The sequence below is a fragment of the Phyllopteryx taeniolatus genome, chromosome 14 (assembly GCF_024500385.1).
Source record: "Phyllopteryx taeniolatus isolate TA_2022b chromosome 14, UOR_Ptae_1.2, whole genome shotgun sequence".
Classification (NCBI taxonomy): Eukaryota; Metazoa; Chordata; class Actinopteri; order Syngnathiformes; family Syngnathidae; genus Phyllopteryx; species Phyllopteryx taeniolatus.
Genome location: NC_084515.1, coordinates 4,633,288 through 4,660,300, shown reverse-complemented (window position 1 = coordinate 4,660,300; position 27,013 = coordinate 4,633,288). Strand labels below are relative to the sequence as shown.

Below are 27,013 nucleotides of genomic sequence, written 5' to 3'. Positions count from 1 at the left end.
TCTTTCGAACGAACCATTAATACATCTCGCGGGGGTGCACGCGTCGACTCGTAATATTGCGTAACAAAATTCAGCGCGAAGGCAACTCAACTCACTTTTATTCGGAGCTTTTATGTACATTTCTCACTCGTTTAAACGCCGCTAATGGTCAGTTTGTTGGCTTTACCGCCGAGCAGGGAGGCATATATACAGCTACCCATTTTCAAAAACAATGATCTGTGCCACACCAGACCACCACGGAAAATGGCGACTGTGAACTAGATGGAAGACGAAAGTCAGAAATTATCAAATGTACGGAATTCCCTGTCTCCGGTCTCCATCTACACCGTTGGGGGGTAAAGTGTGCTTGTTTTTTCCCTTCTCCCAACATTTCTTTGATAACCGTGTCGAATGTGGCTATGAGTGTTTTGTCATTAGCTCCAGTTTAGCCTAGGTAATGAGGTTTTTTGGGGGGGTATGAAGCAAGCAGCCTTGTTGGAAATGCTCTGCAGCCAAGCAGCATCCAACAACACGGGCGAATATTAATGGTAAACATGACGTATTTTCTAAGAAACAAAATGAAAGCAACGCGTAGCAGACAAGCTTTGTCTGGAAACGTATCCAAACTACATTGTGAGCCGGTGTACGTCCATAAACTACAGTCATGAAAGTTTTAGTTTTTCACAATATTCACAGGCGTTTAGTGAAAAACATTCATGTGACCTGTCCATTCGCGATTTTGTGTGGAAGTTGTGCACGTATTTTGTTGTGGCACATCCAATTGTTATGACACATTTATTGCCCTTCAGTTCCAATACCTCTCTGGTTTCGACCTTGTGTTCTTTAGAAAATGGTTCCAATTTAATCGTCAAGCCATGGTCATTTATGCTGTATTCGTCTTGTAAAACATTGTAACAGCTGATGATCGACCAGTAATGCTTCAATGACCTGATTCCAATTCTGCATTTCCGACCAGAAACAATAAAAGTACACAAAAAGGTTGTAAACAAAACAATGAAACGTTAATTTGCATGTGTTTCCCAACCTTCATTGAGCCAAGGCAAATGTTTTACATTAAAAAAATCTCACGGCACACCACCCAACTAAAATGTCACAAAAGCACATACACAGATAAATTGTGTACCTACTGCCATCTATTGGAAGAGCATTTAATTGTTCTGCCTGTCACAATATGTCGCTGACATGGATAGGCGAGTGAAATACATTATTGGTAGAAAATAAATAATTGTTTGACTAAATAAATGAAACTGGATAATTTCCCGCACACAGCGGATGGGAATCACTGCCTTTAGACAATAACATGCACACTTCGGAAAACAAGGTTTTTGGTATTTTACGTTTAATGAGATGCCATCCCCATTGTTAGTTGGCGATACAGTAAACAGACGGCTCTTCGCAGTTCTCGATTTACGTATTCACCTATTCGCGGATCTCTGTATTTTTGTGATCTTTCTTTAATGCCCAAAGAAGCCACAAGATGGTGCCAAAACCAGAGCTAATAGTAAAGTAGTAGTAAGGAAAAACAAACAATTCAACGTTGCCTGGCTCTGTGTGAAAAAGTAATGGCCCCCTAAACCTAATAACTGGTTGGGCCATCCTCAGCAGCAACAACTGAAATCAACCATTTTCTATAACTGGCAATGAGTCGTTCACATCTCTGTGGAGATAATGTTGGCCCACTCTTCCTTCCAGAATTGTTTGAGTTCAGCAAAAACTGAGGGTTTTCGAGCATGAACGACCTTTAAGGTCATGCCTCTGCATTTCGATTGGATTCAAGTCTGGACTTTGTATGGTCTCTGTATATTAAGGAGCCAGAGTTGTTAGTGGTTACAGAGAGTTTGCAAGTTTTTAACGGTACAATTGTAAGATGAGTTTGAAATGAATCTTAGTTTGGGGTAGGGCTGCACAAGGATGGCCAACATAATAATCATGATTCAATTTGATCAATATTTTAATCATGATTATTAATTATAATTAGTCCTCATGTTAGGGAAAAATCTCTATTTTTATTGCACAAGTTTTCAACAAACAATATGTAACAGTTTTCAGTGTAAAATTAATCTTTAAATAAGAAAAAAAGATTGATAAATAAATATACCCCAAAACTTCAACTTTACCAAGGGCTAACTGAATAAACATGGTATTACAAAGTGCAATCACAAATTGCAACTTAATGCAAGCAAATACATTTAATGCATAAAATGCAATAACATTAGGCTGTAAGCAACAACTTTTCATTTGAGATATACAGTGAATTGTCAAGGACGGGTACTAGTGAGGATAAGCGGTACGGAAAATGGATTGATGGATGGATGGATGGGTGGGTGTGTCTCCATTGTTCTGCTTGACAGTCGGTCAGTCGTGCACGGTCACAAACTTCAACGAATTTGACAGTTGTGATTTCCCTCTCTATTTACTCCTGGCGTTTTTTCATTGTGGTTAGTCCAGCTGAAAATTTTAAGTCAAGGAAGCCGCTACAACGATTGGTCACAGTGTCTTACCGTGACACGCCGCCTCTCCGCCAACGTGCCGAGAGCCAACTGCAAAATAAAAGCTTTATATATTACTACATTGGACATCAGTGACATTTTAGGCTTTTATTTTGAAGTTGGTCCAGGAGCGCTCTGCCGGCGCTTAATGAAGCCTTCACCGTACGTTTGCCACCAGGGGGGGCTGGCTGACTAAGTTGCTGATTGCTGCATATGAAAAGTGCTTCACTTGCAGCAGTGCTCGCATCCATCCATTTTCTGTACCGCTTTATCCTCACAAGGGTCACGGGCTTGCTGGAGCCTATCCCAGCTTTCTTTGGGCGAGAGGGCGTGGTACACCCTCAGCTGCTCACCAGCCAATCGCAGGGTACATAGAAACAAACAACCATTCGCGCACACATTCACACCTATGGGCAATTTAGAGTCTTCAATCAACCTACAATGCATGTTTTTGGGATGTGGGAGGAAACCGGAGTGCCCAGAGAAAACCCCAGCAGGCACAGGGAGAACATGCAAACTCCACACAGGCGAGGCCGGGATTTGAGCCCCGGTCCTCAGAACTGTGAGGCAGATGTCAGTGCGCACATTTTAAATGTAAACATTTGCAGACAATCAGGCTCATTTAATCATGGCAGCCAAAATCGCCATTACGCTTACAATTCGATTAATTGTGCAGCCGTAGTTTGGTGTATATTTACGGTTTAAACTAGGGATGTCCCAATCATAATTTTTTGGGACCAGAGTCACTTGATTTTTGAGTATCTGCCGATACCGAGTCCCGATCCCATACCTTGGCAATGCATTAAGAAAACCATCTTAACAGTGCGAAAAGACTCTTTTAGAAAACTCTTAACACATCTCAGACCTAAGGAGAATCTGATAATTTTATAAAACATAATATGATATGGGATTTGGCGTCCTTTGTCGGGAAGGGGAAAAAATTGGTCCAAAAACAGCCTGATTGTTTTTAATGTGTGTACTGGAAGTTACTTCACTTCGAGGAGGAAGCTTCACGTTCAGTCAGAAATTTCATTAATAGAAGTGACGTTATCAGCCGGGAGCTTTTTGTTCTGCAAGGCTGGAGGGGGGCGAGTGTATGGGGGATAGGGCATCAGGTTTGCTGTTGCGGGATCCAGGTCGGAAAGAGAGGCTGAAATTAAATCGGCCCAGCGAGCTTGTCGGGGGTTAAAGGGTTTGGCGGAACGGAGGTAAGCAAGGTTCTTGTGATCAGTCCAGATGATAAACGGTACTTCAGTTCTCTCCACCCAGTGCCTCCATTCCTCTATTGCCCAAATTATGGCCAGCAGCTCTCGGTTGCCAACATCGTAATTCCTCTCAGCAGGGGACAGGCGATGGGAGAAAAAGGCACAGGGATGGAGTTTCAGGGACGTGGGGTCCCGCTGTGAGAGGACGCCCCCTGCCCCAGTGTCCAAGGCGTCAACCTCCACCACAAATTGGAGGGAGGGGTCGGGGTGGCGGAGTTGATGTTAGTCGCCCACTTCAGGTCCTGAGAGATTGTAATTCCCAGGAACTTGAAGGTCTCGACGGTTGACACAAGGCGGCTGGACAACGTGAGGGGCAGCTGTGGCGAAGGATGCCTCCTGAAGTCCACGATCATCTCTGCAGTCTTGAGCGTGTTCAGCTCCAGGTTGTGTCGGCCGTACCACAGCTCCAGCCGCTCCACTTCCTGTCGATATGCAGACTCGTCACCGTCCTTGATAAGGCCGATGACAGTGGTGTCATCTGCAAACTTCAGGAGTTTGACAGTCGGGTTCGCTGAGGTGCAGTCGTTCGTGTAGAGAGAGAAGAGCATCGGAGAGAGGACATAACCTTGGGGCGCCCCAGTGCTGATGCTGCGTGAGATGCCCTCCCCCAGCCTGACCTGCTGTGTCGTGCCCGTCAGAAAGCTGTAAATCCACTGGCAGATGGCAGGTGAGACGCTGAGCTGGAGAAGCTTGGATGAAAGGAGTTCAGGGATGATGGTGTTGAACGCTGAGCTGAAGTCCACGAACAGGATCCTCGCGTAGGTCCCTGCACTGTCGAGGTGTTCTAGGATGAAGTGCAGTCCCATGTTGACTGCATCATCTGCAGACCTGTTCGCTTGGTAGGCAAACTGCATGGGGTCCAGCAGGGGAGCTGTGACACTCTGGAGGTGGTCCAGCACGAGACGTTCAAAGGACTTCATGACCACAGATGTCAAAGCGACAGGCCTGTAGTCATTCAGACCCGAGATTGCAGGTTTCTTGGGGACTGGAATGATGGTGGAGCGTTTGAAACAGGATGGAACTTCGCACAGTTCCAGAGATCTATTGAAGATCTGAGTGAAGATTGGCGCGAGCTGGTCCGCGCAGACTTTGAGGCAGGATGGGGACACATGGTCCGGGCCTGCCGCTTTGTTAATCTTTTGTTGTTTGAAGATGCGTCTCACATCCTGTTCATGAATGGTTAACGCAGAAGTCAGAGGTGTGATTGTGGTCGCGGGTGCGGCCGGGTGGGTGTGTGGTGTGAAAGTGTCCTTTTCAAATCTGCAGTAGAAGGTATTCAAGTCGTTGGCTAGTGTGCTATTGTTCTCAGCTTGGGGGGATCGTCGCTTGTAATTAATCAGCGATTGGAATGCATGCCAGACTGATTTAGAGTCGTTTGCGCTAAACTGTTTTTCCAACTTTGCTGCATAGTTTCTTTTTGCAATGTTAATTTCTTTAGTCAGCTGGTTTCTAGCTCGATTATACAGGGCCCTGTCCCCGCTCTGATATGCGTCCTCCTTAGCTTGGCGAAGCTGCTTAAGTTTAGCAGTGAACCATGGCTTATTGTTGTTGAATGTGCGAAAAGATTTTGTTGGTACACAAACCTCTTCACAGAAACTGATATAGGATGTGACAGTGTCCGTATATTCATCCAGGCTGCCAGCTGAATTTTCAAAGACACTCCAGTCTGTGCAGTCTAAACAGCTTTGAAGTTCCATCTTGGGTTCATTTGTCCACTTTTTCACTGTTTTCACTGTAGGCTTCGCACATTTAAGTTCTTGCCTGTACGTCGGTATTAAGTGAATTAAGCAGTGATCAGACGAGCCCAGGGCTGCACCAGGAATAGCACGGTATGCGTTTTTTACCGTAGTGTAGCAGTGGTCTAAAGTATTATTTTCCCTGTTAGGACAGTCAATGTGCTGCTTGTATTTAGGGAGTTCGTGGTTGAGTTTAGCTTTGTTAAAGTCTCCGAGAATAATGAGGGGTGAGTCCGGGTGTTTTTTTCAATTTCGTTGACTTGTTCGGCGAGTGTTAGCAGTGCGGCGTTCGTGTTAGCTTGAGGCGGGATGTAGGCTGCAGTCAGGATGAATGATGCGAACTCACGTGGCGAGTAGAATGGTTTACAGTTTAAAAATAGCGACTCCAAATGCGGGCTGCAGTGTGTCCTGAGCACCGTGACGTCCGTACACCATTTTACGTTGATATAGAGGCATATCCCGCCGCCCTTTGTTTTCCCCGATGATTCCATGTCGCGGTCCGCTCGATGAATGTGGAAACCGGGAAGCATAACGGCGCTACAGCGTCGCAAAGCCAGGTCTCCGTGAAGCACATGGCCGCGGAACGTCCGAAGTCTTTACTGGTCTTTAACAGAAGATGAAGCTCGTCCATTTTGTTGGGTAGGGAGCGTACATTCGCGAGGTGGATCGACGGGAACGCCAATCTGTGTCCTCTCTTGCGGAGTTTCACCTGAATGCCGGCTCGTTTCCCTCTGTGGCGCCGCTTCCGTTTCCATGCGCCGAAAACCGCGGACGCCGCTCCGGTGAGTAACTCGGGGAAAAAAACTGAGCGGATTTGCGAAAGTTGGTGACAGAAAGTCCGGAGTAGCCTCCTTGATGGTTAGCAGGTCTCCCCTTGTGTAAGTGAGTCGTGTAAGGTCTCCAAAGACGGACGAAAAACACAAAAACAATACTAGAGAGCGCGTTACCGAGGCGACCACACTGGTAGGCGCCATCTTGGATCTGTTGATTTTGAGTTGGCTGAAAGCCTGGGATGCTGATGGAGTCTACTGAAAGGGGGAGCTGGTGGATGTAAGGCTGGTGAGGGGAATTGCGACCTTGCTGTAATCGCAGATGAAGCGGCAGTAGAAGTTGGCAAATTCGAGTAGTTCTTTCCGGGTGGTGGGTATGGGGCAGTCAATGATTGCCTGTATTTTGACAGGGTTGGGTTGAAATTGTCCTTTGGCAATGATGTAGCCTAGAAAATGTATGGAGGAAAGGTGGAATTCGGATTTTTCGGGTTTGACGTACAGACGGTTTTCGAGGAGGTGCTCGAGTTCTTGGCATAGAGTGGGGTATTGAAAGCGGTCTTCCATTCATGCCCCTCTCGGATACGGATGAGGTGGTAGGCATTTTGAAGGTCCAATTTGGTGACTATCTGGGCATTGCAGAGGGGTTCAAATGACGGGTCGATAAGTGGTGATTTGTTTTTAATGGTGATGTCATTGAGTCCACGGTAGTCTATGCATGGGCGGAGAGTGATGTATTTTTTTTCAACAAAGAAAAAACGGCCCCTACCGGAGAGGAGGAAGGGCGAATGAGTCCAGAGAAATTTCCAGGTCTTTACTGAACATCGGAGAGAGATCATAAAATTCTTCGGGTACTCGGGAGAGGTCAACTGGTGTGGTAGGTGGTGGTGGTTTACAGGAGGGCAGTATAGCAGAGAGCAGGCAGTGTGAATGGCAGTGAGGGCTCCATCCAGTAATAGATAAGCGCGTCCAGTCTATGGCGGGGATATGTTTCTTGAGCCATGGAATTCCAAGGACTAATGGGGTTCAGGGGAAGTGATAACAAAAAGATAAATGTTCTCACGGTGACCTCCGGAAATAAGCAAGGTGAATGGCAATGTTTGGAGGGTGACAGGGGATATGACTCGGCCATCCAGGGCTGTGACTTTTTTGGGAGACGGAAGTGTTTGGAGAGGGCGTTGGGGGTGATGTGCTATTCCTTCATGAATAAAATTATCGTCTGCACCGGAATCTATTCGGGCAACTATGGGTGTATTGTGAGCGGAACCTAGAATGCAAGCAGGAACTCATACGGGAGGGAGAACTAGAGGAAATGGTGGTTTGGCTCACCATGGCGCTCTCGGATTGTGATGAGCCTGGTCTTTTGGTCGCAGGGGGTATGTGGCAAGGAAGTGACCTAATTGAGCGCAATAAATGCACAGTCGCTGGATGACGCGACGCTGACGTTCCTTGGGATCTTGGTGTTCCCAGTTTGCATGGGCTCATCAGGTGGAGTGGGGGGTGACGAAGGGGCAGTAAGAGGTGCAGAAGGCGCGGTGGTCACGGTGGAAGTAATCTTACGCTCTCGAACCCCCCTCTATCGTGCTCTCTCTCGTAGTCTGTGCGAGTGCGATCAGATCCTCGAGAGGGGAGGGCTCGTCATGGGCAGCGAGCTCGTCCATAAATTGTTCAGAAAGACCGTTCAGGAAAATCCCCCTAAGCGCAGCGTCATCCCACCCGCATTCAACTGCAAGTATTCTAAATCCGATGGAATCTGCAGCTACGGAACTGGCGCCCTGAGTGAGCGTAAGGAGGCGGTGGGTGGCTTCGCTGCCCTGAACGGGGTGATCAAAGACCTTTTTTAGTTTGGCGGGAAAAGTATCAAATGACTGGAGTACCGGGATGTGGACCATTTAGCTGCTTTGCCTCGGAGGAGGTTAGTGACAAACGCGACCTTGGATTGTTCGGTGGGATAACTGTACGGTTGAAGGTTAAAAACTCGGGAGCAATTAAGGAGAAACTGGCTACATGCACCTAGGTCCCCGGAGTATGGCTCGGGTGGAGGGACATGAGGTTCTTTGTACGGGACGCAGGGTGGCTCGGAGGGAGTACTTACTGAGGTGGTCGGATTGCATTTTTGAAGAAAGGACGGAGACTTGTTGCGTGAGGGAGTGTAAGGATTCCACGATTTCTTGAATTGCCTTGTCCTGTCGCTCTATGTGGGCGCCTTGGAGGGTGACTGCATGTTTTAACGCCTCCGGGGTTGCTGGGTCCATGGTTGGCCAGAGTATTCTGTCACGAATGGATTGAGATTGGACCCAAGAGCAGGTGGATGCTGAGAGGTTGTGATCAACAGTTTATTGAAAAGGGAAATGGAGATGGTCCTTGAGATGCGCTGGCGGGTTGTTGAGGCAGAGAAAACGTGGCAGGCAGTGACGAGGACAGGCGGTTGGCTTGGTGGTGTGATGGCAGAAATTCACTTGGCGAGGGACACGGAGGAAACACTGAGGACAAGGAAAAACACGGAGGTCAGAAAAATGATTAGGAATTGCGTCGCTTACTTGGAGTCTGGGGAGCCGTTGTACCGCTGGAGAAGCTTCAATACTCTGGTGAGGATTTCCGGGATCAGGCAGGCTTAAATGCAGGTGGTAACAAGGGCTGATTGGTGACAGGTGCGCAGCTGAGGAAGTGCTGGAAAAAGAGAGGGGAGGGGAGAGGGCGAGAGCACGCAAAGCGCCGCCCAGGCTCCAACAATAGTACAGATAGCTTGTTTATTTTTCCAGTTAAATAGTATTGTTGTTTTAGCGATAGTTAGAATTAAAAGTATTGGTTGAGCATATTTATTTGGAAGATATATAACTTTTAAATCACCCAGCAGACAAAGGTTAGGAGAAATTGGAATCCTACACTTCAAAACTGAGGAAAGTTTCTGTGAAACGAGTGAACAGAAGGGCGGCACGGTCGCGACTGGTTAACACATCTGTCTCACAGTTCTGAGGACTGGGGTTAAAATCCTGGCCCCAGCTGTGTGGAGTTTGCATGTTCTTTCCGTGCCTGTGTGGGGTTTCGCCGGGTAGTCCGGTTTCCTCCCACATTCCAAAAACATGCACGGTAAGTTAATTTAAGACTCTAAATTGCCCGTAGGTGTGAATATGAGTGCAAATGGTTGTTTGTTTCCATGTGCCCTGCGATTGGCTGGCGACCAGTTCAGGGTGTGCCCTGCCTTTCGCATGAAGATAGCTGGGATAGGCTCCAACACGCCCACGACCCTAGTGAGGATAAATGGTACAGAAAATGGATAGATGTATAGTGACCAGAATCTCTGTACGGGTGTACAATGCCATAGAGCATGCAAATAAGGGTCTGGAGTGTTTTCAGTACATTGAGTGCATATATTTGATTTTGAATAGCCCATTTTATGCATACAGCAAGTCCTTGATTTACAAACGAGTTCCGTTCCTACGCTTGCGACGTAACCCGAATTTCCGTGTTAGTCGGATTTCACCATTAACGTCGAAATTTATGTTAAAATACTTCTGTTACGGGTATTGTCCCACGTGATTGTGACAGCAAGCTCACTGTGTCTGGGCGTGTGCCTCGATGTGTGAGTAAGACGGGACTGCAAAGGATGAAGGAGTGCGCGCATGTGCTAGTGTGTACTGTAGCAAGTGTAGTGCCGGCGACCGGGGAAGAGTAGCGATTAGCGGAGGACCCATTGACGTTGAATGTGCAGAGGAGCTAATAAAGCCATTAAAGCAGCAAATCGGTGCTTCGTGCCTTTATTGTGGCCGCTATCCAGCTCAGCTGTGCAACGAGAGAAGGGAGTTAACCCCTGCGTTTCCCGACCACGCTCAGGTGACCGTAGCAGGAAAGGTTAACACTTCGTATAAAGAAACTAAAATACATTAAAATAAAAAAATAAGATGCTGTACTTACCATTACTGCTGAGAGTGTGAAAAAAGGAGGGCGAAAAGGGGAAAGATACTCCCGGCGCACAAACACAGACAAGCACTATGCACTCGGTAAGCAGAAACACTATGGTGCTGGGACAAAATGGCAGACGAGGCACGGGCGTCGTAAAGTCGAAACGTCGTAGGTCGAGTGCGTCATAACTCGAGGACTTCCTGTACTATATCGCGTAACGTGTGATCTATGGAGTACTTTGAACTGGATTAGCTATAAATTAGTGGGTTTTTTTTGTTAGTGAGAATGTGTTTCTACAGATTTGTGCCCAGTAATGAATGTCAAGTAGACACTGAGAAGTCCTTTTCCCATTTTGCGACTGGTAAGTGTATTAAATTAGTACTTGAAATTAATTTGTATACTTTTGGAAGGAGTTTTTTGTTTTGTAGAAGTAGTTCTACTATTTTCTGAACAAAAACAGGTAGTTCTAAAGTATTCGCGTGTTGTCTTTTTTGCTCTAACTTTATAGTATTATTTTTGAGTAAGTGATGTAGGCAGTCAATTCCACTTTGTTCCCATGTGCTGCAGTAAAGGGGCATTTTGTTAATCTCAAAATCATGATTGTGCCAGATTGGGGAGGAATAATATGGTGCTAACTGAGATTGCGTGTTTTCTAGACTTTTCCACCAAAGCGATAAAGTGGCATCAATAATCAGATTCTTAAAACAACTCTTATTTTTTTCCTCCTTGTTTTAAATGTTTATAAGATGTTTTTTTCTTTGTTTTTAAATGCTTTTAATCATGTAAAGCACATTGAGTTACCTATTGTATGAAATGTGCTTTATAAATAAATTTGCTTTAAATAAATACCTGAGTCAAGGCAGGTGAGCGAATATTTTTGGCAATGTAGTGTAGCTTCCATACAGACACCCACAGACACCTCCATTCTACCGTATTCATCCGATTTATCATACATCCGATTACCCGATTATTCAGTTAGTAGATGAAATAGCTATAGGATAATCTATTCTAAAAAAATTGAGTAAAGACAGTCCTAAATCTATTCATTTTAAAGTAGGCTTTACACGATCAGGATTTTTGGGGCCGGTCAGCGAGTTTAAAAAAACGATAACCAATCACCGATCACCGATCCGATCAAAAGATGGAGCAATCTGTCTATTTAAATGACTTCTTCATTTACTGTATATACTTGTGTACTTAATTGCTCCCAAAAATATATTTACAATAAATAATGTATCTTTGTTCATCTATTTATGCCAGTGAGGCATAGTGACAGAACAAATGAATGGTCTTCTATTAGATGGCAGGAATTACATACAGGAATTAATGTATCCTCTTTTTGTGACATTTTTGTTTGTTGGTGTGCCGTGAGATTTTTCAGTTATAAAATATGTGCCATAAAGGTTGGAAATCACTGCTCTAGTCAGATCATGTATTCTAATCAGTCAGGTCAAACCAGCATTACAACATGACAAAAATAATGGGTGCTAACTTACAGTAATTAAATTACTTTATTGTAATTAAATTACTTCACACACACCAAAACTTTAGACCATGATACGACAGAACGCCTGGCTGTTCGCTTACAACCCTTAGTGCTAGCACTAGCTTGCTAGGCTATATAACGTTTTGTTGCCTGCTTGCGAGCGGTATCGTATTAAAAGTACGTGAACATACCTCCAGCAAGCCTCCCGAGCACCGGTGACCACCAACACACGTTTTTCCCCATTTTGTTCTTGTAATACACACGGCTACAACCATTATTGTTGTCGTCGCCATGGTAACGAGCGTATCCGTTCGCATTTGAGGTGACAAGATAAAGCCCAGTGATCGTAAAGACGGGATGCGGTGATATCGGAATACAAGATTTTATTGCAGTAGTCTGACATAGTGCCATCGTGAAAGACCAAATTAGTCTTGTAGTCATTGTGTTCCACACCGCCAACATTTTTTTAACTTTATTGGTGGTCAGATATTTACAGAATTACGTCAAGACACACGACAGGGCTAAAAATAAACCAGCTTTTGGATTCAAGTATACTGTCCACGATGGCGAACAAATGTCTTTTAGGGAGCCGATCAATGACGTTATTGATCGGATCGTCGAATTTGACATTGAAGCCGATCAGCATAAAATGCTAATTATCGGCCAATCAGGCCGATCAGATCGGTATAAAGTCTATTTTAAAGTTTCATTTTGCCCTGAAAACTGTTTAGTTTGTTGAAAAGTAGAGCAGTAAAAATAAGCATGTTTTCCCTAACGTGATGAATAATTTTGATTAAGAATCGTGATTACAATATTGATCAAAATAATTGTGATTAGCATTTTGGCTATAATCTTGCAGCCCTACCTCCAGAGGACATCAGTGAAGGTATCGCAATCTACTGTTTACGGCGGTCCTTATGAGCAAAAGTACAGAGGCTAACACCAGAAGATGAAAACCAATCATGAGGAAGAAGAATGGGAAGGTCAATTTAGAATCTGACAAAAAGTCTCAAGAAGATCCTCAAAGATTCTGGGACAAAGTTGTATGGACTGATGAGACAAAGATTACGTTTTACTGACATGATGGAAGGCCTAAATCTTAAAGAAAATATCCCCTACATCCAAGCTTACTTCTAAACAGCAAAGATAATGTCATGGCTTGGGTTTACGTGGCTTCTTCTTCGCAGAGGTCTACAGAAACATTTTGTCTGCCAATTTATACATAGATGAACCATGATTAGGAGATTATTCTTTATGCAGCAAGAGTATGACCCAAAACGCACTGCCAAAACGTCAAGGAAGATTATCAGGGGAAAGAAGTGGAAGGTTTTAGACTGTACGCTGAAACACTATAGAGCATGTATTTTACCTACAAACCCCAATTCCAATAAACTTGGGATTTTGTGTCAAATGTTAAAGAAAACAATACAATGATTTGCAAATCCTCCCATACCCATATATAATTGAATACACTACAAAGACAAGATATTTAATGTTTAAAGTTTAAAAGTCAAACTGATGAAGGTTTTTAATTTTTTTGCAAATATTCTCTCATTTTGAATTTAATGCGGCGGCACGGTGGCCGACTGGTTAGAGCGTCAGCCTCACAGTTCGGAGGACCCGGGTTCAATCCCCGGCCCCGCCTGTGTGGAGTTTGCATGTTCTCCCCGTGCCTGCGTGGGTTTTCTCCGGGCACTCCGGTTTCCTCCCACATCCCAAAAACATGCATGAATTGGAGACTCTAAATTGCCCATAGGCATGACTGTGAGTGTGAATGGTTGTTTGTTTCGATGTGCCCTGCGATTGGCTGGCAACCAGTTCAGGGTGTACCCCGCCTCCTGCCCGATGACAGCTGGGATAGGCTCCAGCACCCCCGCGACCCGAGTGAGGAGAAGCGGCTCAGAAAATGGATGGATGGATGGATGAATTTAATGCTTGCAACACGGTCCAGAAAAAATGGGACCAGGGCAAGAAAAGATTAGGAAAGTTGAAGAATGGTTAAAAACAAAACAAAAAAAAACTCCTGTTTGGAACATTCCACAGGTGAACAGGTTAATTGATGATAGTAGTAGACTGGCCTGCTAGCAGTCCAGACCTGTCTCCCTTTGAAAACGTGTGGCGCATTATGAAGTGCAAAATATAACAATGGGGACCCCAGACTGTTGAGCAACTTGAATTTAAATTTTTAATTGAATTACTTGAAGTTGTCCATCAAGCACGAATGGCAAGAATTTCACCTACAAAGCTTAAACAATTAGTGTCCTCAGTTCCCTAATGCTTATTGAGTGTTGTTAAAATGTACGGTGATTTAACACAGTGGTAAACGTGGCCGTCCTAGCTTTTTTGGAATGTGTTGCACGCATCCATTTTAAAATGAGCGAATATTTGCAATAAACAACAAATTTTTATCAGTGTGAACATCTTGTCTTTGTAGTGTATTCAATTGAATATAGGTTGAAAAGGATTTGCAAATCATTGTATTCTGTTTTTACTTACGTTTTACACAACGTCCAAACTTAACTCATTCCCTGCCAATGCCATCCAAAGATGTCATTCAGAATCCATCTATTCCCTGCCAATGCCGTCGAAAGACGTCAATGGCATTTTTAACGGGGATGGGTGGGTGAGGGTCTTGTGCATTTTATGTATGATCGTCAAGCCTCTGGATAACTGCAATGAGGAAAGGCACCCTGTAGAGGGCAACAATGACTTGAGGTGCACGTCCCTTCCTCAGATTGAAGAAGAAGGAAGGGGCGGGCCGGTGGGGTGCAACAAACAATGAGCAGAGACAAACATAATGGCGGAAAAGAGTGAAGACAAAATGAAAAAGAATCTAAAAAAAACAAAACAAAATGGAATGACGCCTTAGATCATGCGGGGGAATAAAGGATGAGGCTCCGAGCCGATCGCTTTGTTGCAAAGCAATCACGCCATACATATGGCGAGATGCTCTCGGCCGCTTGCCAGCTGAACGTCTGCTGACCAGGATTTGAGTCAATGGGCTCCGGAATCGTGATGCGTGAACTCCGTCTGGTTAGCCAGCCGAGCTCCATCCCGAGCTTCCTCCGACGAAGACTGACAAAGTCCGACAAAGACGAAGGTAACTCGTTTGCAGCTCGTGTTAGCTATATTTAGCGAGCGAACACGCTCCTTCAGTCCTTGTTACATAAAAACATAATCTAGTCCCACTAGTTCAGATTACAATGTAAGATCTGTTGCTCGTACTGATTTGAATTTTCCATTTCGACCATCTTGCAGGAATTCAACACCAGCGATTCGAACGTTTTTTAGGATTGCGACAAAGAAAATGTGTTTTTATTTTTACCCTTGCAAAACATGTCATCAATAAAAAGTATTCTCTAGTAATCGTATGTATTTTTAAAAAAATTTACAGGTTATGCATCCAGCAGATGTTCAACTCCCATTCCAGTACGCACTGCAGACAAAAAAGGTAATTGAAAGCTTTTTTTTCCTCCACGTCCCACGACAGCAATTTCAACAATGTATTTTTATAGTAATAGTTATATTTCTAAACTGCACAGGTTGTGCTTCGAGCAGAAGTAGTCACTGGTTTCAAGGAGAATGACACCCACACAAGATCCCATTCACTGCCAACAGAAGAATAAAATCTAGATGTGGATAAAACTTTGCCAGATTTTATGCGCAAAGTAATAAAAACCTGGACTATTGACCAAACAGTAGAGGAGGAGAATTTGGAGGAAAAAAGTGCTAGTGTGGGAGGCCCATTTTTTCATGCATTTTTGTCTAATGTAAATTCTGTACATGGTTATACTTGTAAATAAATAATTTTTCTGTCAAAAGTACTTTCTCAGTGTTATGTTCAGATGTTTGAGATTTTCACAAAAGAAAAAAAATATTGGTGTCAGTCATTGTTCTGCTTGATGTGTCTGCTTCCACAAAAAGGCTGTTTTCTCCGTTTTTTTTCTTCCAGAAACAGAAAAATCTGTGAAATTGCTCAAAAATGCCTGGCAGTGTACGGGTTCCCTGCTCAGGAAACGGCTGGCAGTGAAGGAGTTAATTGGAATTGGGGTTTGTACTAAAGAGACTGAAGGGAGTAATCCCCCACAACTATCGGCTGAAATAGTGATGTGAAAGCCTGGAAAAGCATCAAAAAACAAGAATGCACAAGTTTGGAGATATCAGTGAGTTACAGGCTTGATGCATTTACAAGCAAAGGATTTGCAAGTGAATTTCGAGTCTCATTTACTTTAATCACCTAAAATTGTGTTCTTTGATGCTGTGTATCAGATCCAGAAGAAAATACCTGGAAAGAAGAGCTGAAATGTTGATCTCTTATCCATTATTCATCTTTTGGTGTAAAACCCAAATGTCTGAGGGGAGTTGAACTACCGGTAGTAAACAGATGAGACTGTTTCAAGAACTTGTCACATGTACAACTAAATTTGTATTTTACATTTAACCCATCCCTATGGCGTAGTGGCAGCAACCCTGTCTTGCCAGGGGAACAAATCCAGGCATTGTGTAATTACCTAGGTCATGCGAATTGACTGAAAATTAACCTTATGCATTTTCAGTTGTGCAAGAAATTGTATCACTTGGAGAGGCATGGAGAGAACATGCAAAATCCCACAGAAAGGTTATCATAAAATCTTGATTAACCATACAGACATTTTTACAAATAATATATTAACATTATTACTAATGTTTAAGCACAAGTGAGGTTTTACCATGTGAAAACAAAACAAAATGGGGGTAAATAGAGTCTACAAACCCATCAACCGATTCAGACGAGAGAAGATAGCTGAAAGCAGTTTAAACAGCTTATACATCACTGTTTAGTAGGGGTTAGGGTTTACGTTTACATTTGGTTCAAGCTGAGTATTAAACAAGATTGAAAACAATACTTGGTTTTTCGATTCACATTTACTTTTTGGTTGCAGTTTAACAAACCAAAGGACTTTATCAACGTACTGTTTTCATGATTGCATCGTAATAGCTGACACTGGCCAGTTCATTTAGTAACAATACAGCATAATTTTTCGTTTTAAAAATGACATCTTAAATCGGTCTTATCATCTGATCAAACTACTGTCACTGCCAAATGTGTACTTGGTCTAACTTTGTTGCTAGGAGTGGCCCAAAATACCTGTTGACAGGTGCAGAAGTGTCATTGAGAGAGAAGATATTTTGATGGCTGCTGTTGCTTCAAAAGGTTGTGCAAAAAAATATTAAGGATGCCATCATATTTGTTCAAGCCAATTTCATTAGTTCATTACAGTAGTTTGCAAAGATAACTGAATATAACTACAATACAACAGAGTGATGTGCTTAGGCAGTTTTCTATCAAATCTATTGGCATTATTCATGTATTAGTATAGGTTTTGTTATGATTGAGAAAAATCATAATGAATTTGACTAGGGCTGCACGATTATGGCCAAAATAATAAACCATTATTGTGATCGATATTGTAATCACAATTAGTCAGGATTATCCTTTGTTAGCAAAAAATATTTGTATCGCACTACTTTTCAAAAAACTATGTAACTTTTGTTGGGCAAATTTAATCTTTAAATAAGAATAAATGATAGATAAAAAAAATAAATGTACCCCAAAAATTATACTTGAACAATTCGAGGTTGCACTTTGTAATAATGGAAGCACATACAGTTAATGCATAAAATGTAATAACAGTAGGCCGTAAACACCGACTTTTCATTTGGAAAATCTCCGTCAATATAGTGAATTGTCAAGGGAGGATATGTCTCCGTTGTTCTGCTTGATTGGTCAGTCATGAATGGACACAAACTGCAAAGAACTCGACAGTTGTGATTTTCCTCTCTATTTACTTCTGGCATTTTTTTCTTCCTGCAGTTAGGCCAGCCGAAAAGTTAAACTCAAGGCAGCCTTTACGATTGCTAATAGTGTCTTACCGTGACACGCTGCCTCTCTGCCAACTTCAAAATGAAATCTTCATACATTACTACATTGGATATCAATGCCATTATAAGCTTTCATTTTAAAATTGGCCATGGAGCGCGGTGCCAGGCCTTAATGATGCCTTAACCATTTGTTCGTCCCTTAGTGCCTGGCTGACAAGGTTGGGGGCACTGCTGCAAATGAAGCACTTTTCATATGCAGCAGTGCCTGCATTTCATATTAAAAATAAAAAACCAAAACAAAACGCCAACAATCAGACTCATTTAATCGTGGCAGCCAAAATATGATCAATTAAAATTAGATTAATTGTGCAGCCCTAGATTTGACTTTTTTTTTCTTTCTAGGTCATGGCAGCTGAAATGTCATGTCTGACTGGTGTTGATGGAGATGACAAAGATGCAGATCCTGACATCAATGCCCTCATCCTTCTGCAAGAACCAGTGAAAATGACAGAAAAATCAATCCCTTCCAATGACTCTTTTTACAAACCTTCCCAACAGCAATCCAGTGTCCTAGATGTTCTGTCAAACACTGATATGTTGTCCCCAGTTGGCTTGGGAAATGGACTCTCTTTACACGAGGCTACACAGGCGGATGACGTCAACACCATAACGATAGAGAAAGATGAGGAAAAAAGCATAACGCAGTTAAAAACTGTGCAAGACATAGATACAGCTGGAATTTGGGGTTTTGATGTAGAATCACCAGAAAACTCATCAGATGGCTTAAGCAGTACCAGTGACCTCCAGTGGGACCCCCGTAGAGAGTTTATGCACTTTCTGTGGGAAAATCACAGTGATTCCTCTGGTGAAGAGCCTAAAAAGGAATTGCAGTCTCTCAACAGCCAGAGCAGAAGAAAACGGAAAATGGACATGGTTATGATGGTGGATCCCACAGAGGACCTATGCCCTGATTTGACACACAAGTCATCTCAGGATTTTTCTGATAAAGAAGACCATGTGGACTCCATTTCTCTCAACGTCAGACAGTCAAGGACTATCTTCAAGTTTCAGACATCACAGACGGCGAATGTTCCAAATTATCCCAATGGAACCATGAAGGCTATCAAGCAAGTTCTTCGCAGTGCACCTGGAAGACATTCACACGAGGACAACCCAAGCCGTGGTCTTTCACCATTTAAGGGGAGGCTCATGATAAATTCCCATTCTGAAGAGAGAGCTTCTTGTTACCCGTGCTCAAAATGCAAGCTAATTTTCAAGAAGGGCCATCATTTGCAACGCCATATGAAAAGTCACGAAGACCCGCCAAATAATTTGCCAAAAACCTTTATTTGTAGAGAATGCGGAGAGTCTTTCAGACAAAGTAGTGTACTCATTGAGCATGTGAATATACACCATGAAAAAAGATCAACACTACCTGACAAACTCAAAGGATGGACTGATGATAATGAAGATAACGATGCAAAGCTTTTCTGCCCTCAGTGCCCATTCGGAACCAACTGCCCCAAAACGTTTGTGCAACATGCAAAAACCCACGCGAAGGACAAGAGAATCTTTAAATGTGACAAATGTAACTTCAGGACTCTGAGTTGGGCTGATCTTCGGCGACACATCATACAGCACACTGATTATGCAGTTAGAAAACAAATCAGGGCCAATCAGTCTGATATCTTCTCCTGTAACATTTGTACTTACAAAGCTTTTAGCAAAACTATTTTTAAAAATCACCTTTGGCGACGCCACCAACTAGAGTTGGAGGAATACCAAGTCGAGCAGTTTGGTGAGATAGACGCACAACCATCCGAAGAGCTTCACATTCCTCCTCGCACACCCGTAGAAGATGCAGAGTTAACGTCAAAAATCATGATCAAGAATCAAGTCTCTTTAAAAAGAGATTCTGCCACTGAGTCAAACGACATTTTAGATTTATTCAAAAATAACAAGATGAAGAGAGGTTTAAAGTCCCAACTCACTGAATCCAAACTGGACAAATCCATTAATGTTCTGCTATCACGACAAAAACATGGAAAGAATACTGCAGAACAGATGAAATCTGCTCATGATTCAACTAGTGGAAATAATTCTGATCTAGGAGCAGCAACACCAGATAAGGAAGATACAACTTTATCTACAAATGGCCTCACAGGATCATCACATGGGGCTGAAAGAGTTCCTAACAGAGGCAGTTTGCCCAACTGCATCCCAGATCAATCGCCCATCAAGAAGTCCCCATCAAAAAGAAAGATGTCAACACCATACCGCAACATGTCTGACCAAGAGTCATGCTTCGTCTCGCCAAATCCTTTGCCAAGCCCTAAGAGACTAAACCAAGGAGATCTAGAAGACTGCAACAAAAAAGACATTTTCCATTTTAAAGATGCAGACGATCTTGAGAATGGTGTCAATCAAGAGAATCATAATATAATTTATACTTATAGCAGAAGAATGTCCATACGTGGTGCTCTGCAGGCATCGAAGAGACTCTTTGAGAAAGTGAAGACTGAAGATCAGGACGACAAAGACCCCACAATCAAAGAAGAATGCATTGAAACGGAAGTGTTCCAAGAAGCCTTTGAGTCCCCCCCGATGCCGTTGACTGAATCCTACGCGGACGACATGCCAAAGTTGGACTTGGACTGCAAGAACTGTCCATACTGCCCAGCAATCTTCCAATCGGGAGTGAGTTTGTCCAATCACGTGAGAGGACATCTTCACAGGGTTGGACTGACCTACACGGCACGCCATGTTCTGACTCCCGAGCAAGTGGCTTGTGAAGACAGGCCGAAAGTTCGACGGAAGATAGCATCATTCCGAAAGCTGAAAAAAGGTATCTGCTGATTTATTTTTGGGGTTTGATGAAATAACTGGATTCTGTAAAGTCCCTGAAATAAATGTCTTATAAATTTGACATCCACAGATAAGTGTTGTTAACAACCCTGCTAAATTTCAATGATAAATAAAAATGGACAACAATATGAAATGAGGCTTCAAAATGGTGAAATATCAATCTGTTGTCTGCACTCTAAAACGCTGCGGGCATGTGCACTTAATGCGCTGAAACCACGCCCTACTAAACTGTCAACTGTCAATCAAATATTAGTTCTATGATCTGGAAAAATGAATGCTACTTTGGCTAACATCTGTCTTATGCCTACACATAACTACATGCTTGAGCCATGAAAGTATATCCGCCTAAAGGCTCCAGTGGCTGGAATATATCCCACCGGGTTGTTGTGGGGCGTTTCTACCCAAGGCGCTCTAGTAGGCACGCCAGGCTAAAGCCCTGGTCCACACACTGGCTGTCAAGTCTGACTTTTAAACGTATTCCCTCTGCCCCCGCCCTTCCATCTTAAGGCCTCTTTATACTCTCGCGCAGCCGACAACGCCCGCATTGCATCTCATGACTGACGCATTGGGCCGCGCGACCCCTGTGCGTCACTTGACGCGCACACGGCAAAAATTGTTGATGCGTGTAGAATGCCGCGGAGATCATATCTCGTGATTGGTTCGTTTTAGTCACATCCTGTGATGAGGGACTCAGCGTTCCCCTTCGTTCCACATACCACCTACGCCACCGCCTTCTTGATCGATTTTGCAGCATAATTAAACGGATCATATGGTTATCTAGGTCCATTTGTTCTAGCAGACTCTGTTCCACGGTCGCCATTGTTGTTGCTTTGTTCCTTGTTCCGGAAAGTAAAAACGGCTACCAGAAATGGCCAAAAAATGCAGAGGAAACTCCACCCTGTGGTGTCCTAGCCAATACCAGCCATAGCGACACCCCCGACTTGGAGGAGAACTGGAGTACATTTTCAAAACTGTGCACGTGGGTTGCGCTCGAGTATAAAGGCAAAACTGCGTGTGGGATAGCCGCAGTGACGTCAGCGCGGTCGCTGCCCGCGCGATTATAAAGAAGCCTTTACTCTGCAGGTCGTGCATGCACTGACAGCTAGCTGACAATGAGGCGCTCTACAACGGTTAGGCCCTAAGCCTTGGTCAAGTTGGGGGGGGGGGGGAGAAAGGAGAAAAAAAAATAAAAAATCGCCCCTTCTTGCTCTTCCATCTTTCTCTGCGTGACATGCACACTCATGGCCGGCAACGAGGCGTTCTAAAGTGGCAACAGCAGCATACTCTCCGAAGGGAAGATGTTTTTTTGGGGTGCAGGAAAAGGTAGCTAGCTAACCGCAAGTTGCATTTGCGCTGGATAACCATTGATGCGAACAAAGGTGCTCAAGTTCTTACATACTGAGGGGTCCAAGCTGCTGGGGCCCAAGGGCGTCACTGCGCCTCGTTTTAGCCATGCCCAGAAAAACATTCAGTAGTACATTGTTCTCAGTATTTGCAGGTTTTCATTATTATATACAAACATGTATAATGTATTTAGAAGCAAAACTCTGAATTCACTTTACAGGGTCCTTAATGGTTGTCTTTTGTTATCTTGTTGCAGTGTTGCAGTTGCAGCCCGATTCTGAAGAGACCGACACCCACTCCTGTCCATTATGTGGGGACGTGTTTGATAATAGGAAAGGACAGTCCAACCACGTACGTGGCCACCTCAAAAAGATTGGTCGAGCCCATTTATCAAAGAACAAATCCCCAATAATTGTACTCAAGGAGTTGATGCGCAACAAGAAGGAGTATTTGAGGGCTGTTCATATTCTAGGAAAGAGACGAAATAATTTTCATTATGGTGCTAATAATTTCACGCCATCCTCCTATGGAATCCCCCAAGATAACACTGACTCAAGGGTGTGCGCTGATGTCAAACCACTCATACCTGCATTTTCAATATTGGAAACAGACTCTGGCAGAAGGCAAATACAGACTAAGGTAGAGGAGCAAGATTCGCTCACAGACACGACCGCATTAATAGGAATTCTGAAGAAAAGAAAGTGCCAGGATGAAACCAAACCCAAGGGAATGGTGAATATATCGAGGTATTCGGTAGCAGTTTCCTCCAACGGTGAACAAAGTTCAGGAACAAGAGTCGTGTCTTCACTGCCAATCCCAATATCAGGTAAGAAACATCAAAAAGGAACTCACCATCATATTGAAGCATACATCCTGCACCCACACCTTTGCACTTCATTTGTCAAGGTTTTTAGTGTGGAAAATGGATGGATGCTTGCAAAATCTACTTAAAGTGTACTTTCATGTTACTTCCCATCCCTGCTATTATCATCACTCATCACTATTCTTTCTATTTGTAACTATTAAAGTTGAGGAGTTGAGTATTCTGCTCAAGGTGAATTGATGTTTAGGTGATACGTGTATGTGCCATTTACAGAGAAAGGTGAATTCAACCGGAAGGTGTGTGTCCACTGCGGCGCAACTTTTCACAGTGGCGTTAGCCTTTCTAACCATCTGCGAGCATGTGCAAAACGGAAAAGAATGGCCTTGCTCGAGGGTACCGGTAAGTGCCCCATTTTAAGTTACAAAAAGTACTTAATAGTTACAAAGTGAGGAAAATAATTATTTGATCCCCTGCATAGGGTAGGGGGATTGTATTTAAAGACGTGGGTGGGCGTATTTTCATAATGCGTTGGCTGATTTACATTTAGTCAAGAGTAAATTTAACAAAATTAGAATTACTCACCCTTGGATGAAGTCTCACATCAAATGACATCACGCAGAATGATTGCTTGAGATTCAAGTTTTTGTGGAAATTTCAAGGCATCATTTTTCCAGAAAATTCTGGATTTCATTGAAAGGCAGTTTGGAGCCAGTCCAAAAATTTCAAATGTCAGCCTCCATACTCACAGTCATTTTTAAATGGTTTCTTTCAGAGGTTGATTGTAAAGCGAGGAGGCAGCGTTTAAGGCCCAGCTCAAAGAAGAAGGTGACTCCGTTAACACAAACTCCAGAGGAAATGTACAGACTTACATGCAGGTAACGTCGTTATCATTGCCCCTTTGTCCCAAGTCATTCGTAGATTAATTTAAATTCTGGGGAAAAAATGTGGATGTAAAATAGTTTATTTTAGTAATATAAATTCAGTTTTTGATCATGATTAATAAATAATCAAGCCAATCTTTTAACAAAACATTCATATGTAAAATAGTTTTTTTACTCACATTTTTTTATGTAAAAATACATTTTAATTATAAAATAATTATTCAAAAAATAGCGCAAAAATATTAAACTAAGTTTATGTAAAATAGTTACAATAAATCCATGCATTTTCTCTCTATTCTTGTATTTTATGTAGAAAAAGAAAGAAATAATAAAATAATTAATGCAATGTTTGTATTTCATTATTTACAATTGTTTAGCAAAATAATGCACATTATTCCATAAATATATATTTTTTAATTTTGTGAAAAAAATTAAGAGTAGCGGCACGGTGGTCGACTGTTTAGCACGTCTGCCTCACAGTTCTGAGGACTCTGGTTAAAATCTGGCCTCGCCTGTGTGGAATTTGCATCCTCTCCCCACGAAAGGTTGTTTGTTTATATGTGCCCTGCGATTGGCTGGCGACCCCGCCTCTTGCCCAGAGTTAGCTGGGATAGGCGCCAGCACACCCGCAACCCTAGTGAGGATAAGCGGTATGGAAGATGAATTAATTAAATTAAAATAGCCAATTATGTAAAACTATACAAATTACTTTAACTTTAATTTTCCATGTAAAATTGTTGATTTTAATAAATCCATATTAATCATGATTTCTTATCCAATACCGATTTTAATATTGTCAAATGTAATAAAATTATTAATTGAATTCTATTCATTTTATTTTAAGCAATCATCCAATTATTAAATGCAAAACAATGTAAAATGTGTTAATTTCACTAACATTTTTGTATTTTATGTAAAATAATTTTAATCCTTTAATAACATGGTTCATTTTTATTGTAGTATATTTTTATATATCATTTTGATTAGCCAATAATTGGCGGCACGGTGGGCGACTGGTTAGAGCGTCAGCTTCACAGTTCTGAGGTGCGGGGTTCAATCCCCGTCCCCGCCTGTGTGGAGTTTGCATGTTCTCCCCGTGCCTGCGTGGGTTTTCTCCGGGCACTCCGGTTTCCTCCCACATCCCAAAAACATGCATTAATTGGAGACTCTAAATTGCCCGTAGGCATGACTGTGAGTGCGAATGGTTGTTTGTTTCGATGTGCCCTGCGATTGGCTGGCAACCAGTTCAGGGTGTACCCCGCCTCCTGCCCGATGACAGCTGGGATAGGCTCCAGCACGCCCGCGACCCTAGTGAGGAGAAGCGGCTCAGAAAATGGATGGATGGATAGCCAATAATTGCAGAGCAAGTCAATCTTGCTCACTCACAAAATATATTGGTGTTGATAAAAAAATGTTTTTATTTTATTTTTTTTACTAATCATAATACAAAAAAGTACCTTAACAAAAAAGATTTGCACAAAAAAGTACTTTTACTAAGTAACTTAAGTGTGAAATAAATTTATATACTGTATATTAACATGACTATTTTTTGCATTACCATTTACAGCTACCAATGTATCTAAAACAGTTAGTGTGGTGATAAATATTGAAATATACTGTATATATGGTAGTAAATGTAATCATCAGATTTTAAAGCTACAAATGTTATTTTTGGTGCTAGTCTGTTTCCTAAATATATGAGTGTGTGAAGTTAAATCAGTGAACGAGAGGCATTGTGCACTTTGTAACTTGTCGCTTTATGAAGTCCATTCCATTTACTTGCCTTAGTTCATGGGCGGACATGCCGCAACGAGAAAAGCCACTCAATGTGGAGTTGATGCAAAAAATCATGATCAGTTTTTTAATGGTAGCTATAGTTTCCAGATTCCAGTCTCCGTATTGACTATCACTTTATTGTCTTCTCAATTAAATGCATGACTGACTTCAAGTTTAGTTAATGCTTGACCAGGTATCAGTGACCTTAACTGTTAATCTAACATAGCTAGCTGCATCTGACCGATGAACGTAGACCTCGTCGACGTTGTCTTTTATCTTTGAGTTGCAAATCTTGCATGTTGTTCTAAAAACGTCTCCTAGCGGGCTGGTGGCAGGGTTGCCAGGTTTACGACACGCACGTCGAGTCCTTAATAGCCAAGCAAGTCCGAAGTCCTAAAATTGGCAACTGCAGTCTAGCTCGAGTCCCCCACCTCTGTCAAAGGTTTTTTCGTTTGAATTAGTTCATTGCGAATGACAATAACACTCGAGCCCCGTCTACCACACCCGCCCTCCCGCCAAAAAGCAAAATGTTTAGTACACAAAAGCGCTGATACACTTTAATACAATGCGCTTTTATCATTTTTAGTGCGCATGGACACCTACGCACTACTTGTGTGCATTAATTACACATTTCTAGGCACTCAAAGACTCTACACATTCACACATTATTCATTCACTCCTCAGTCACACCCTGGTGGTGGTAAGCTACATGTTTGGCCATAGCTGCCTGGGGCAGTCTGACGAAAGCGTGACTGCCACGGCGCCTCCAACCACGACCAAACATCAAACCACATTAATTTGTAGGCAGTGTTAAGTTTCTTACCCAGAAACAAAACAACGACACCCTCGGGGATATGAACCGGCGACCATCCAGTTTCAGGGCGTACTCTTACCGTCTGTTCCCACAAATTGTTTTTTTTTTGTTATTAACAATTACAATTAACAATTTTCATAATGAAATACATTTGAAGTAAATTTAGGGAAAAAGCACTTGTACTAAAAACTGCAAAAATATTACAGGACGCTTAACGGAGCTGTACTGCATGCGGCTACTGTTGCTTTTGTGGTTCCAGGTTCTGCGACCTGGTCTTCCAGGGTCCCTTGTCTGTCCAGGAGGACTGGATCAAGCATTTACAGAGGCACATAATGAACACTGGTGTCCCTCACACTGGGCTGGGCATGGTGGAGGTCACTTCACTACAGACCACTGGCTTGGCTTCTTGTGTCAAGACGGACCCGGAGAGCTTGCAGCCGACCAACGCACTCGCTGCCTCCTGAAGACGGTGGGGCACCTTTTTTGGGGTGGCGGGGGTGTTAGATTTTCACTAGACTGTAAGTGTATGTACATTTTTCACTTTTTTAGTCAAACAAGTACTGGCCAAAAGTACACTATTGCTCTTTGTTAAGAACCTTCATTATTCAGGATATTGCCCCTTTTCTGTTTTTACATCATCCACCATTTTGGAATACACTTCCAAATGGGACTGTTTTGTTTCATGCAGTACGTGTCTTTTGAAGACAACTTTTACCTCAACCTTTTTCACAATTTGGGAGCACCTCTACTGTATCAATTTATATAGCATACTAAAAGCAAGTTTTCTACTCCATCGTTATAAACCCATTGGCACTTTGTATGGCACGGAATTTGAGTATTTCAAGTGATTCGTATGTTAAAATTCTTTTTTAAAAAAAAAAAGGTGACAAAATGCACATTTGTTTGAAATTTTTTTTTATGTTTATTTTATTTTATTTTTTTTAAAGTATTTCAGTAATTTTGTTTCCAAATAAATTTTATTTGTTTAAAAAAAACAACTAA

The 27,013-nt window shown here is 42.7% G+C and overlaps 1 protein-coding gene across 4 annotated transcripts; it reads left to right on the top strand.

The window, feature by feature from the left end:
- Window positions 1–58: 58 nt before the first annotated feature.
- On the top strand, window positions 59–26,962 carry znf644a (zinc finger protein 644a). Of its 4 annotated transcripts, none has more exons than XM_061798408.1 (7): window positions 59–335; window positions 15,599–15,809; window positions 17,911–20,353; window positions 21,974–22,543; window positions 22,814–22,939; window positions 23,313–23,415; window positions 26,271–26,962. In XM_061798408.1, the coding sequence occupies exons 3-7, from the start codon at window positions 17,914–17,916 to the stop codon at window positions 26,473–26,475; spliced, it is 3,444 nt and encodes a 1,147-aa protein (XP_061654392.1). In that variant the 5' UTR covers window positions 59–335; window positions 15,599–15,809; window positions 17,911–17,913; the 3' UTR covers window positions 26,476–26,962. The 4 variants fall into 4 exon arrangements, with proteins under 4 accessions (XP_061654392.1, XP_061654390.1, XP_061654389.1 ...); XM_061798405.1 differs by lacking the exons at window positions 59–335; window positions 15,599–15,809 and adding exons at window positions 13,558–14,746; window positions 15,041–15,097; XM_061798407.1 differs by lacking the exon at window positions 59–335 and adding an exon at window positions 13,558–15,097.
- The last annotated feature ends 51 nt before the right edge of the window (window positions 26,963–27,013 follow it).